Source organism: Sapajus apella, unplaced genomic scaffold (assembly GCF_009761245.1).
Source record: "Sapajus apella isolate SASKATOON/1434 unplaced genomic scaffold, GSC_monkey_1.0 scaffold3, whole genome shotgun sequence".
Lineage (NCBI taxonomy): Eukaryota > Metazoa > Chordata > Mammalia > Primates > Cebidae > Sapajus > Sapajus apella.
In genome coordinates this window covers 56,584,573-56,597,500 of record NW_022436943.1, presented here as the reverse complement: position 1 = coordinate 56,597,500, position 12,928 = coordinate 56,584,573, and the positions used below count along the sequence as shown (strand labels likewise).

The window sequence follows — 12,928 nt, the reverse complement described above, 5'->3', positions numbered from 1 at the left end:
GTTATCTCCTTTACTTAACGTTACCTGATGGTGGCACTTCACCACATGTGCATGTTACCCTCCCCAAAACACCTAGACGAGTGTCTGACCAAAGTGCTGGACACCATGGCCTAGCCAAGCTGGCTCATTACATTTAGGTATTTACTTAGAGATAAGTCTCGCTACCCCAGGCTGGAGTATGATCATGGCTCATTGCAGCCCTGAATTCCTGGGCTCAGGTGATCCTCCTGCCTCAGCCTCCCCATAGCGGGGATTACAGGTATGAGCCATATGCCTGCTGACACATTAAATCTAACCGACACAGCTGGTCTTTTGTGTGATTCCTTAATAATCTCAGTCTCTGCCCCGCCCTGTGATGTCAAGTTTGCAGTGAGCAAAGATGAAGATCATTCTGCTTTCTCTTTCTCTCTGTCTTTTTTTTTTTGAGAGGGTGTCTTGCTGTGTCACCCAGGCTAGAGTGCAGTGGTGTGATCTCTGCCTCCCTGGTTCAAGCAATCCTCCTGCCTCAGCCTCCTGAGTAGCTGGGACTACGTTATGGGTACCTGCCACCATGCCCAGCTAATTTGTTTGTGTTTTTAGAGACACGGTTTCACCCTGTTGGCCAGGCTGGTCTCGAACTCCTGACCTCAAGTGATCCACCCGCCTGGGCCTCCCAAAGTGCTGCAATTACAGGCATGAGCCACCGCACCCACCATTCTACGCTGTTTAACCATTGTTCTGTCCAGCACTGGACAGTGACTGCTAGATGGCAGGTGCCTGGTGAGTAACTGTCAAATGAAAGAATGAAAGCAAGAGAGAGAATCCACAAACAGCATGGCAGTGTCCAGGTCAGAGATGCTGCCAAGACAGAGTGAGATGCTGTATGTAAAGTGCCTGCATGGAGTAGGTATGAAACTCACACATGCCATTTCATCTCCATTTTCAACCCCGCCTTCTAGTATCCACACACACACACACACATGCAGTTATGAATTTCTCAGAGGAATGATGATCCCCGGTAGGTAGCATTTTCCTAATATTAATATTAATGTTGAATATTCTTTTGTGAGGCTGAGGAATTGTTCTAAGTACTTCATATATATCCATAAACCAATAGCATTGATTCCAATGTGTGTTAAATATTCAAGATTATTAGTAACATGATTGTATGGCACTGTGGCTCATGCCTGGAATCCCAGCACTTTGGGAGGCCAAGGTGGGGGGATCACAAGATCAGGAGTTCAAGACCAGCCTGGCCAACAGAGTGAAAGCCTTTCTCTACTAAAAATACAAAAATTAGCTGGACATGGTGGCACGTGCCTGTAGTCCCAGCTACTTGGGAGCCTGAGGCAGGAGAATCGCTTGAACCCGGGAGGCAGAGGTTGTGGTGAGCCAAGATTATACCACTGTACTCCAGCCTGGGCAACAGGCTCAGAAAAAAAAGTAAGTGACTTCCAGGATGAACCAACTACCCACTAATTTGTTCACTTAGCCAAGTCTCGGTGAGTGGGGCTGGCATCATTGTCCCATTTACAAATGATGAGCTGACTGGCCCAGGCTCCTGAGGTGGCCCAAGTCACCCTGTGCTCCATGGCTGCTGTCCTGGGTGGGGAGCGGGGGGGGGTTCCCTTCTCTCCTGGGAGGCACAGGGAGCCTCAGCATAGCACAGCTGCTGGCTGGCTTCATTCAGCAGTTTTTAATTGATAGAAGTTTTTAACTGATAGAAGGAGAGAAACGTCCCCCCAGTCCTGCCGCGGACAGGGAGCTCGTCATCACCTGTTTACCTTGCAGGGGCCAGGGCCCCCTCTCAGGTCTCGCCTCACTGTGGCCCTGTTTCTCTTGGACGATGTTTTCTGGTGGGAAATGGGGCTGGCTGCCCTCACGGCTGATTCTTCCTGACCTGGGGGAGGAGAGCGGCGTCGAGTGGGTCCAGGTCTGGCTCGGCCATGAGAGCACAGCTGCCAGCTTCAGGGTGACTCAGAGCGGGTGGAGCTGAACCGAAAGGAGCTGACCAGGGAGAAAACAAAACATGGAAAAGGAGGGCTCAGGCTTGCCCCTGCCAGGCCCTGAGCTGCACCACTCGCAAACCCCGCCCAGCGCTCACGCTGTCACTGTGGAGTGGGGATGGGCCAGCCCCTCTTCCACAGCTCAGGCCCAGGACAGGGACAGACCTCAGCCTGGCGCCATCCACTTCACACCAGTAGATGTGTGAAGTCGGGATTCTGCATTGGCCAGAATCCCGACTTCACAACTTCTGGCTGAGGGCCCTAGGTAGCCGGCTTGACCACTGCAGGCCTGTGTCCCAGCTCTGAAAGATGGAGGTAATACCCAGTACCCTTATCAGGAGCTTGTTGTGGGCCCAGCCAATGTGCCCCAGTGTTGTGCTTAGAACAGGGTGCGGCAGAGACAGTGATGGTAGGTGTCCTCAGTGTTGACACATCACTGCTCAAGGAAGGATGGTTTTTAGCCCCAGCTTTATAGTTGATAAACTTGAAGCTCAGCGGCTCATATAACTTCCCAGGGCTCACAGCAAATAGCCCCCCCGGGAAGATCCTTCCCTGTGAATGGGAGGAATACCCACTCCAGGGCAGCCACCCTGTAGAACAGAGCAAGTTCTGTCTAGGGAGCCAGGTGTGCCTTTGGTCCTGGGCATCTGGTTTTCTTTAGCCCTGGTGGACTTTTGCTGTGTATCCTGGGAAAAGTCACTTCCCGTTTCTGAGCTCAGCTTGCACGTCTGTGGGATGAAGTGAAGCAGCAGGATTTGATGCAGGGATCCGGGTGCTTACGAAACTCCTGGAAGGGCAGTGAGAATGGCAATATCCAGGAGGTGACACCCTGGAGGTAATGCCCTCCGGGGTTTTGGCTGCAATGCTTCAGGTTGAGGCCCACAGGCCATGGAGCTTCAGAAAGTCAGGGCAGAATCTGCAGCGGCCCTCAGCCTGGAGGTGGAAGGAGGCTGGTTCTGGAGTCCAGATTCTGGGGCAGCCACACAGCAGCTTCTACCACTGTGGGAGGGAGGAAGGCTCCTGCCTGGTTCACCTGCCATCCCAACTATCACTGGTCAGATCTCTACCATTTCCAGAGCACTGTGGACAGGGATGCTGGGAAATGTAGTTCCTAGGCTTCCAGCCCCGGCAGTACAGGGGAAGCACACAGCAGTGTAGGATCAAACCCTTACTCCTATAGACAGTGGCCAGAATAGGAACCCCTGCCAGCAGCAAGAAACGGGATGCCCTGAGCCCTGGAAGGCAGGCAGGGTGGATGCAACTCTGAATAGGATTTTTGAGACGTGTGGATTGCAGATACCACTCTAGCTTCTAGCCTCATTCATTGATCATAGGTGCAAGCTTGTTGAGTTCTCCTTAAATGTTTCTGAACAGTCTCCCATCATAATTCCCAGTAGGTGATAGCCAGGCAGCAGGGAGGGTTAAGGACATCAGCAAAGAAAAGGCCTCATCACCCAGTGTGAGCAGTATAAGGCCAGGAGTACCTTAGCTGCAGGGCGATGGACAGGTGGCAGGAATCCTGGGGCAGGGGCAGGCTTCCTAAAGCCCGGCAAGGCTTCCAAGCAGGCGCCTCCAGCTATGACTCACCTGGCCCAGGTTTCTTATTAGCCTGATTCTCCGAATAAGGGATTAAAGTGGATCTCAGACACACCACCTTGTAATAACACAGGGGCACAGGGGACGGTGCTGGGAGGGTTCCATATGGAAGTTCCACACTCTCAGCTTCCAGGGACAGCATCTTCTTCCTACATACTCTGTGCTAGCATTCCTAGCACAGAGTATGTAGGAAAGGGGGGAAGGAAGGAAGGAGGAAAGAAACGTTTAGACATTGATCCCAAAGATACAGAAGACCTGGTCCAAGTTGGCTCTGCCATCTCCTGGTTGTTTTAACTCAATCCAGGTGCCTGCCCTCTCTCAGCCTCAGTCTCCTTGTCTGTAAGATGACAGTGAAGGAGACTCCTGTGTATTGAGCATCTGTTAAATGTGAAGCATTTATGCACTTCATCCTCATGTGTCCCTTTGAAGAGATGAGATTTTCCCCATCTTCCTGGTGCAGGCCCTGAGCCCGATGGGGTGGATCCCCTTACCCAAGACTTCTCAGCTAGGAGGTAGGAGATTCAGGATTCCAACTCAGATCTGGCTGACCCCCAATACCTGTGTTCTGTTCACCACTCAGTGAATGGGGCTGCTGAAAGGGTCAAATGGATGGCAGCTGTGACTGTTTTGGCAAACTGTAAAAAACAATGCAAAAAACGAGATGACCCCCAATTCAAGACTGGCACTCAGAGGCTGTGAGGGTGGCCAGGCTTTCCTGCAGATTTCTACATCTTGGATACTTTAGAAGACAATGCACCTGGGTTTCTAAGCATGTGGGACACAAGACCGATTGGAGAGTGGAAAATCGGAGCTATCTGAGCAACTTTGAGGAACTTTCTCCTGGGGAATCAAAGCTGGCTGCAAACAGGTGGGCCTGACCCTGTACATCAGCCTCTGGGCCCAGCTGCCTCCTGACCCAAGGCATGGTTGTTGCTGAGTCTTCTGGGTCTAGGAGCCCCTGGGAATCCTGACCTTTCCCTCAGTGTATTAGGACCTCCTAAGGTCTCGGGAGGTCTTGGCCACGGGAGTAGACAAGTGGTCTTTTAAATAACCCTGCCAGTAGGACAGGCAGGGGGTTCTTCTTCTGTTCTGCTGAACTACTTCTTTTTTTCTTTTTTTTCTTGCAAATGAGGAGCTTGAAGTTTAATGGGGAAAGATAGAATTGACCTTTGTGGTGCGTCTACTCTGTGGCGGGAACTGAGCTGGTCACTTTTTTTGTCATATGGCAACCCTTCGTGTGAGCATTTTTCTTTATTTGTTTTTTTGAGATGGAGCTTTGCTTGTCGCTCAGGCTGGAGTGCGGTGATGTGATCTTGAACCACCACAACCTCCACCTCCCAGGTTCAAGTGATTCTCCTGCCTCAGCCTCCCAAGTAGCTGGGATTACAGGTGCATACCACCACACCTGGCTAATTTTTGTATTTTTGGTAGAGACAAAGTTTCACCGTGTTGGCCAGTCTGGTCTCGAACTCCTGATCTCAAATGATCCACCCACCTCAAGTGATTGGCCTCCCGAAGTGCTAGGATTATAGGCATGAGCCACTGTACCCAGCCTGTGTGAGCATTTTTAATCCTATTTTGTAGATTCAGGAACCAAGGATCAGAGAGGGCAACTGCCTTGCCCATGAATACACAGCCAGGAATGGGAAGAGTCAGGATTTGAATTCAGGTCTGTCTGTGCCTTTGTTGCTGTTGTTATTGTTCAGACAACTGTTGGCCATAATCCACTAGCAAATTCTTCCCCAAACCAGAATAAATGGGTTCCAAGCTCCAGTGACCAGGCTGGGTCTGGAATGCAGTTTAGGAAGGAGTCATTCTTCTTACTAGAAGGTTTGAGGGCCATGAAGTATCCAAGATTTACTGGTCGAGTCTTACTTGGTCCTACCCTGTGCCCATACTTGAAGGCAGCCGGCCAGGATCCCAAAGGCCAAGACATGGGAGGATCTGTTTCATGGGAAGTCCCCGGATGTGTTGCGCCAGAAGTCATCCACCGTCTGTGCAGGGCTAGCCTGGGAGCAGGATATTCTGACATAAAGTAAAAGCAGATGCAGTGGGGCCCTTGGGTGGGGCAGGGAGGGGTGGCTGCCATGGCTGCAGCTGCAACTTTCCTGCCTGCAAACCTACCCCTTCCTCCCACCATCTGCACACTTGGCTGCTGTGAGGACATTTGCCTCGGCACCTCTGGGGCCTTTCTGGGCTCCACCCTCTTCTCCAAATTTGCCAAGCCCCTGACACATACAGGCAACCACTCCAAGAACAGGAACATGGAAGGGCAAAGGAAGGAGGCTGTGACTTCTACTTTGGGCAATGGCAGAAGCTTGTGCCAGATCTTTTCTCCCCCTGAGAACTGTGAAAGCTGGAAGAACTTGAAGTCCAGCTCTTTGAGGGCATTAGAGAACAGCTAAGGCAGCCAGCATTTGAGGCACGAAGACCCCCGAGAGAAGGGAAACAAGTTGAGGCAAACCCAATATTCCCTGCTCCTTTTCTGCACGAGGTAAGTGCTGATTTGTGCAGAGGGTTCAGAGGACAAGAAGAGAGCAGCGGTTCAGAGTGTTTGGCAGTCTCAGGCGCAAGGCAGAGAAGCAAAACAGAGACAGGTAGGTAGGCAGAGGGAGTGAGTGAGTTCAGGACCACTAAGTCAACCAAAACTCAAGGAATCAAGAACCTAGAGCAAAAGGAACCACAAGGAAAAGAATGTGTGCTCATGCCTTTTAACATTTTCCTTTCAAGGCATTGCCAGCACTTAAGTTTCATGGATCCAGAGTCTTTGAAACCAAACAGAAAACACCAGATGAAAAGTTAAAAAGACTGGGCATGGTGGCTCATGCCTGTGATCCCAGCACTTCGGGAGGCCAAGGCGAGGATCGCCTGAGGTTAGGAGTTTGAGATCAGTCTGACCAACATAGAGAAATCCCGTCTCAACTAAAAATACACAATTAGCCACGTATGGTGGCGCATGCCTGTAGTCCCAGCTACTCGGGAAGCTGAGGCAGGAGAATTGCTTGAACCTGGCAGGTGGAGGTTGCTGTGAGCCAATATCATGCCACTGCATTCAAGCCTGGGCAGCAGAGTGAGACTCTCCCTCAAAAAAAAAAAAAAAAAAAAGAGAGAGAGAAGAAAAGAAAAGAAAGGCTAAACTAAGCTTATGGTGCTCGCTCGCATAGTACAAGGGAGACAGAAGTTGGAGAGAGGAGTCTGTAAGGAAGAGTCACCCTGATAGGCATCTCACTTTACCCGTTGAGAATGGCTGTGCCCCAGGGCAAGAGCAAACCAGAAATAGACCAGTCTTCATGAAAAGTGAAACACAGCTCAGTAATGTGCCTCTTCTGTACCTGCTCATCAGAAGACAGCCAGTCCTCTCTGAAGGACGACAGCCTCATCCAGAGCCTCTGCATTTTTGTCATACACAGTATGCACAGCAACCAGGCCTGCCAAGGGCAGAACCAAATAACCAAAGAAAGAGAGCAACTGAGAAAATAGACAATAGAAGTAGACCCACATTATCCAAGTATCACAGGATTTCCAATGCGGGCTTTAAGGTGGCTGTGCTGAGTAATTGCACAGAGATAGACGACAAAATGGAGAAATTCGCCAGCAAATTAGAACCTGTCAAAAAATTAGGTGGAAATTCTGGAACTAAAAGACACCACTGAAATGAAGAACTTCATGCATAATTCAAATAGAGAAGGTATAGCAAGAAGGTATAGAAGATAGTATCCAACGTAGGAAGCTGTAAAAATGACAGTAAACCAAGTCCAGAGAAGTTATGAGAAAGGAAATGGGGACGATAAGAGCAGGTATTGATGAAATTGAGTGAGGAGCCATGGCTACATAGAAGGCAACAGGAGAAGGCAGGTGTCTGGCTTTGCCACCATCTGTGTGACGATGGATAAGTCACTTGCCTTCTCTGGATATTAGTTTTTTTATTTCAGGGAGACAAGCCTAAAGGTTACCCACCTTGCCTGGGGACTTGGGGATCACATGGGGGAAAGTCGTGGCTGCTCTGTATTGAAAGCATCAACTTTGCCAACAGCCTGCAAGGTTCGCTCAGGCATTTCGCCAGTGATCATAGTTCCAGGGGCTCTGTGAAGGGCTGGGAGGGCATCCCAGCCTGTGATGCGTGTTTACTACCATCCCGTTCAGCAGGCATTTACTACAGGCTCAAAACCCTGTGTGGTTCACTCATTTGGTTTTCTAGGAATTTCACACAGTTCCCTCAGTCTCTGGTCATTGCTCCTCAACTCCCCATTGCCAGGGAAGTTTATCTTCATTAGGAACACTTGTTAGGGAAATTCTTACTTTCTGGTCCTCAAAAGGGTGCTGACACTTGTCAGTTTTTGCTGGTGACACTGCTAAGCTCTGTCGTGTACAGATGCTTCATGCCTCCTCGTATTGAGTATGTGGGTGGGAAATACTGCCATTCGGCACAGGACAAGGAGCCAGCCTCCCTCCTTCCCTATCCTTCCCTGCTCCCTCTCTTCTTTCTCCTTGTTCTGGGAGGCCAGGCCTCCCCCACCGCACACTTGGCATGCAGAGATCTTTGGTCCGTGGCGTGTTGGCCCAGGTTTCATTTCTGGGAGCCAGAGCTGGCATTCCCCCATGCCTGCAGGCTGCCCCACACTTGCTAGAGCACAGAGAAGACATGCAGTCCTCGTTTCTTCCCTGGAGCCGGGAAAAGGGTGGAGTGGTGATTTTGCTTTTCCACTGCAGTTTTATCCAGGGCTTCGGAAAGCGCTAAATGATATCAGCTCAGAAGCCTCTGCTGGTTGTGGGGAGTGCCCTGGCCTTGGAGGTGTGGCTGCAGGATGCCCCAGAGGGGAGGAGGCTGTCAACAGTCCCACAGCCTGTGCAGCACAACCTTGCTGGCTGCCCCACCTCTCACCCAACCCCTGGCATCAGGCTACAGTGTTAATATCTCTCACGCAGAGGCAGGACATTGTAGGGAAACTGACCTCTCAACCAGGGCCTCGTTTGGTCAACACGATTCAATAGTCATCTATTTCAGGCCTAGTGCAGTGGCTCATGCCTGTAATCCCAGCACTTTGTGAGGCTGAGGTGGGACTCGGGATCACCTAGGTTAGGAGTTTGAGACAAGTCTGACCAACATGGCAAAACCCTGTCTCTACTAAAAATACAAAAATTAGCAGGCATGGTGGGGGTTGCTTGTAATCCCAGCTACTCAGGAGGCTGAGGCAGGAGAATCGCTTAAACCCTGGAGATGGAGGTTGCAGTGAGCCGAGATCATGCCACTGCACTCTAGCCTGGGCGACCAGAGTGAAACTCCATCTCAAAAACGAAACAAAACAAAACAGTCGTCTATTTCAGAGAGCTCATCTCTGCCCTGGCATTAAGAGCACAGAGGCACTAAGGGCATGGGTGTCCTAGGCCCTGCTCATTATAAAGGCAAATGTAGTAAGACTATGGCCCTCCTCTGCTCAGCCCCACCACCGGGTTTCCATGTCACCCAGAGAAAACTTAGTCTTGGCTGTGACTTCTCCGGCCCAACGCACTCTCACCCTAGCTGCATGCCCAGATTCCCTCTCACCCCCACCCACTCCTTTCCTCCACCCTGTGTCTGATCCTTCCATACTGACCTCCTGTCTTCCAAAGGGTCTGGGGCTTTATTGATGCCTGGGAGGCCTCTACCTTAGATCCTTTTACGAGGTACCCCAGCCACCTTGTCCAGGGCCTGGAGATCGCAAGGACCAGCAAATATGCAGTCAGTGAATGAGATGAATGGACACACCTTTGTGGGCTGACGGCCCTGAGGAAAGAGCAGAATCTGTGTTATCAATCCCAGTTTCCCATTGAAGGGATGGTTCTGAAGGGCTAGGTGACTTGTTCATGGTCACACAGCGATCGGAGTGGGACAGGCTGCTGAGAATCAAAATCTTCTGACTTGGAGTCTGTGCTTGCTCAGATCTCCCTCTGAACTGCCGGCCGTCCTGTTTCCCTTCATTCATTTCTGGGTCCCTTCATGCCCCACGCCTCCACTGAGCAGTGAGTGTGTGCACAGGTAACAGGGCCACCACCATAGTGAGGCTGAGCTTCCATCCTCACCTTTTTCCCAGTCCAGGGAGGAGAAAGATGAGTGAAGAGAGAGTACAGCCAGGACATCGGGGAGCCAGGACCCCTAACTCGCCCCAGGAGTGGGCAAGGCTTCCTCTAGGAGGTAGCACCAGCTAAGCCCTAGAGAATGAGTAAGAGCCATCGGCCAAGCAGGATGGAGTGGTTTTCTGGACAGTGGGGACAGCCTGAGCTGGGGCACAGAGGTAGGAGCAACTATGACCTGTGGGTCACTCATGTTGCTTCAAGGTACAAATTATCTGCTTTACCCCATACAGGGGATTTATTCTCTCATGTTACTGAAAAGTCAAGATGTGGAGGGGAGAGGGGCTGCAGGTCGAGCTGGATCAGGGCTTTCGCAGCATTTGTTTGGGCTGATCAGCTCTAGTCTCTTCTACACAAGCTAGCAACATAGCCAGCAGGATATTCCACATGTGAACAACAAGCCAGCCAGAGCAAGAGAAAGTTTCTTCCCTCCCTACCAAAGTTTGACTGGATGATTTAAGGCATATGCCCAACCCGGGATCAAGTACCGGGGTAAGTAAGAAGTGGGAACCCTCCGCCAGTCAAGTGAACTGAGAGCCTACCTGAGATGATACAGAAGTTATTCTTACTCTAATTACAGAGCTGCTCATTGATGGGGGCAGGAGGGGAGAGAATTGGATGGGACGCTGTGGACACCACTAGGTTATAAACAAAATCTAGGATGTCATGAAAAGTGAAAAATGGAGCAGAGGCCAGATAAAAATGACATTGCCAACTGAGCTGCAGAGCTCAGACCTCATCCTCCATACATTGGGCGTCTAGTTTGGGAAGCTGCAGGGGGCTGCACCCCATGCATCTTGAGCTAGATGTCTCCAGAAAGTCACTGTGGATTTAATCTGGTTTTGAGCTCAGACTTATCCTCCACACGTTGGGCTTCTAGTTCAGGAAGTGGTAGGTTGCACCCAACATATCTTGAGCCCTGGGTGGTTCCAGATAGACACTGTGGATTTAATATGGTTTTTGAGCTGCCCCCCTTCTACCAAAAGGTGATCAATCTCCCTTCCACTTTAATTTTCCTGGAAAACAAATACCCTGCTGTTGACTATCTATACCTTGAGGATGGGGAAGAATTGATCAGACAAACAGAGGTAGGGGAACCATTCCAGCATTCCAAGCAAAGACCAAAGAGGCTGTGCTCCAGTGCAGAGGTATAACCGCAGTTGTACCAGACAGAAATCCCAAGGTGTCAGTGAGATCCGGGGCGTGGGGTGGTCTCTGATGGGCATTTGAGAAGTACACATTTGCTTTCTTCAAAAGAATACTCACCCCTTGCTCTGTATCCCTCCAGCCATAGTAATCTGAAGACCAATTAACACGACAGGTGTCAACTCCAGGGCAGAGCCCCCCAGCCCCGTTCCTGGTCCTCCAACCCCTCCAGATGCAAGGAATCAGAGGACTGTAGATTTGGACTGAGATCCTGCTTCTTCCTTTCCTTAGGCAAGCCATCTAACCTCTTTGAGTCTCGATTTCTTCCAAGACAAAACCAGAAACTAGTGTCTAGCTGGCAGTGTCTTCTGAGGATTATCTGAGGAGCTAGGTATGCGTGAATATATCGTCCTGTCAGCTCTCAGTGGACCACCAAAGAATATTGATTCATTCATATGTTGAAGAAGGAATTAAAATTTAGCAATGGCCTAATAAGCACCAGAAGCCCAGCATACATCATTTTATCTCATTTTTATAACCATTCTGTAAGTAGGGTGTTAGTATCTCATTTTACAGAAGGAGAAATTGAGGGGCAGGAAGGTTGAATAACCTTCCCAAGCCTCCACATCTGGGAAATCAGAACTTGAACCTGGTCTAAAGCCCCTTCTATGGAACTGAGGCCAGCCGGCAGAGCTTGAATGTCCAGGTCGGAGGAAACTGGGGCCACTCTGTAAGCATACCATTGTTGTGCTTGTTGCTGAAATCCAAAATCTGGAAGAGAATGAAGGAGAAAGAAAGGCAAGTCATAGGCATTGAACAATCCCTGTGTGTATTGTACCTACATGCGTCATGAGCTCATTTGACAAATGTTTGTTGAGTGTGTCAATGTGCTAGGTTCTGGTTGTTGGAAACATGGAGCGGACGCCTTCTGCACCCCATAGTAACCTTGCAAAGAGATGATAACATCCATTGTATGCATGCACTGAGGCTCACGAAGGTAGATAAACCATCCACAGCTGCCTGCCAGGTTGGCATGACACCAGAAGGAAGACCACAGAATGCATCCTGGTGGAGCTGTGGAGAGAAACATTTTTATAGCAGGATCGCAGAATCTCACTCTGTTTTCTTCCTCCTTTTCTCTGCAGATGACAGACAATCTTCTGTGTCTTCATCAAGCTGGCCGTGTAACCGCCATGTCTCTTGCAACAGCATGGGAAAGACAAAGCCCTAATTAAGGATCATCAGAAACCACAGTCGGAGGAGGACGGCAGAGACAGCTTCCGTCCCTGCTATACCAAGACCCTTCCTTCGAGGTCCCCGCTCCTGAGGGACCCTGGACTGTCACAGAGATTAATTACCCCTTAGCTTCTTTGAATGGGAAAGGAAATCACTGGGTAACGCTTTATCAGGAGACATTATCAGCTCTTGAAGGATTGCAGAAGAATAGGCTACTTTATTTTCTGAAAAGGGAAATAGATGCAAGCAAAGCCAACACGCCACTAATGGCCTTCATCTGCTACACAGTGGTGTCTGGGACACTCTGGGGGTCGTCCCCCAGTGGGAGTGAAGTTGAGTTTTACGGCCCTTGAGTCCTCCCTTGGAATTCCTGCCATCCCTTCTAATCGAGCCTCCACCTCTGGGATTTTTCTGCTGTATTTCTCCTCTCTTAGGAGGGAGTTCCTCCCGTCCATCGCAGGGAGGCCGCCACCAGGACAGCGAAGATGGTGACCCTGCGGAAGAGGACCCTGAAAGTGCTCACCTTCCTCCTGCTCTTCATCTTCCTCACCTCCTTCTTCCTGAACTACTCCCACACCATGGTGGCCACCACCTGGTTCCCCAAGCAGATGGTCCTGGAGCTCTCCGAGAACCTGAGGAGGCTGATCAGGCCGAGGCCCTGCACCTGCACCCACTGCATCGGGCAGCGCAAGCTCTCGGCCTGGTTCGACGAGAGGTTCAACCAGACGGTGCAGCCGCTGCTGACCGCCCAGAACGCGCTCCTGGAGGACGACACCTACCAATGGTGGCTGGTGAGACGCAGCCTGAGAGCGGGGTCTGGACTGGGGGGGGGGAGGTCTGGGCTGAGGGGGGGG

General features: G+C 50.6%; 1 protein-coding gene across 9 annotated transcripts in view; it reads left to right on the top strand.

Moving 5' to 3' along the window:
• The window catches only part of ST3GAL1 (ST3 beta-galactoside alpha-2,3-sialyltransferase 1), a 105,596-nt gene that overhangs the window by 78,906 nt on the left and 13,762 nt on the right, over positions 1 to 12,928 (top strand). For all 9 annotated transcript variants that reach the window (XR_004261566.1, XM_032254153.1, XM_032254107.1 and 6 more), the window contains one exon: positions 11,984 to 12,865. Coding sequence is in view for 8 of the 9 variants with exons in the window: in XM_032254153.1 (XP_032110044.1) it covers positions 12,560 to 12,865 (306 nt within the window). In the remaining variant the exon portion in view is untranslated. The remainder of the gene's footprint in view (positions 1 to 11,983; positions 12,866 to 12,928) is intronic.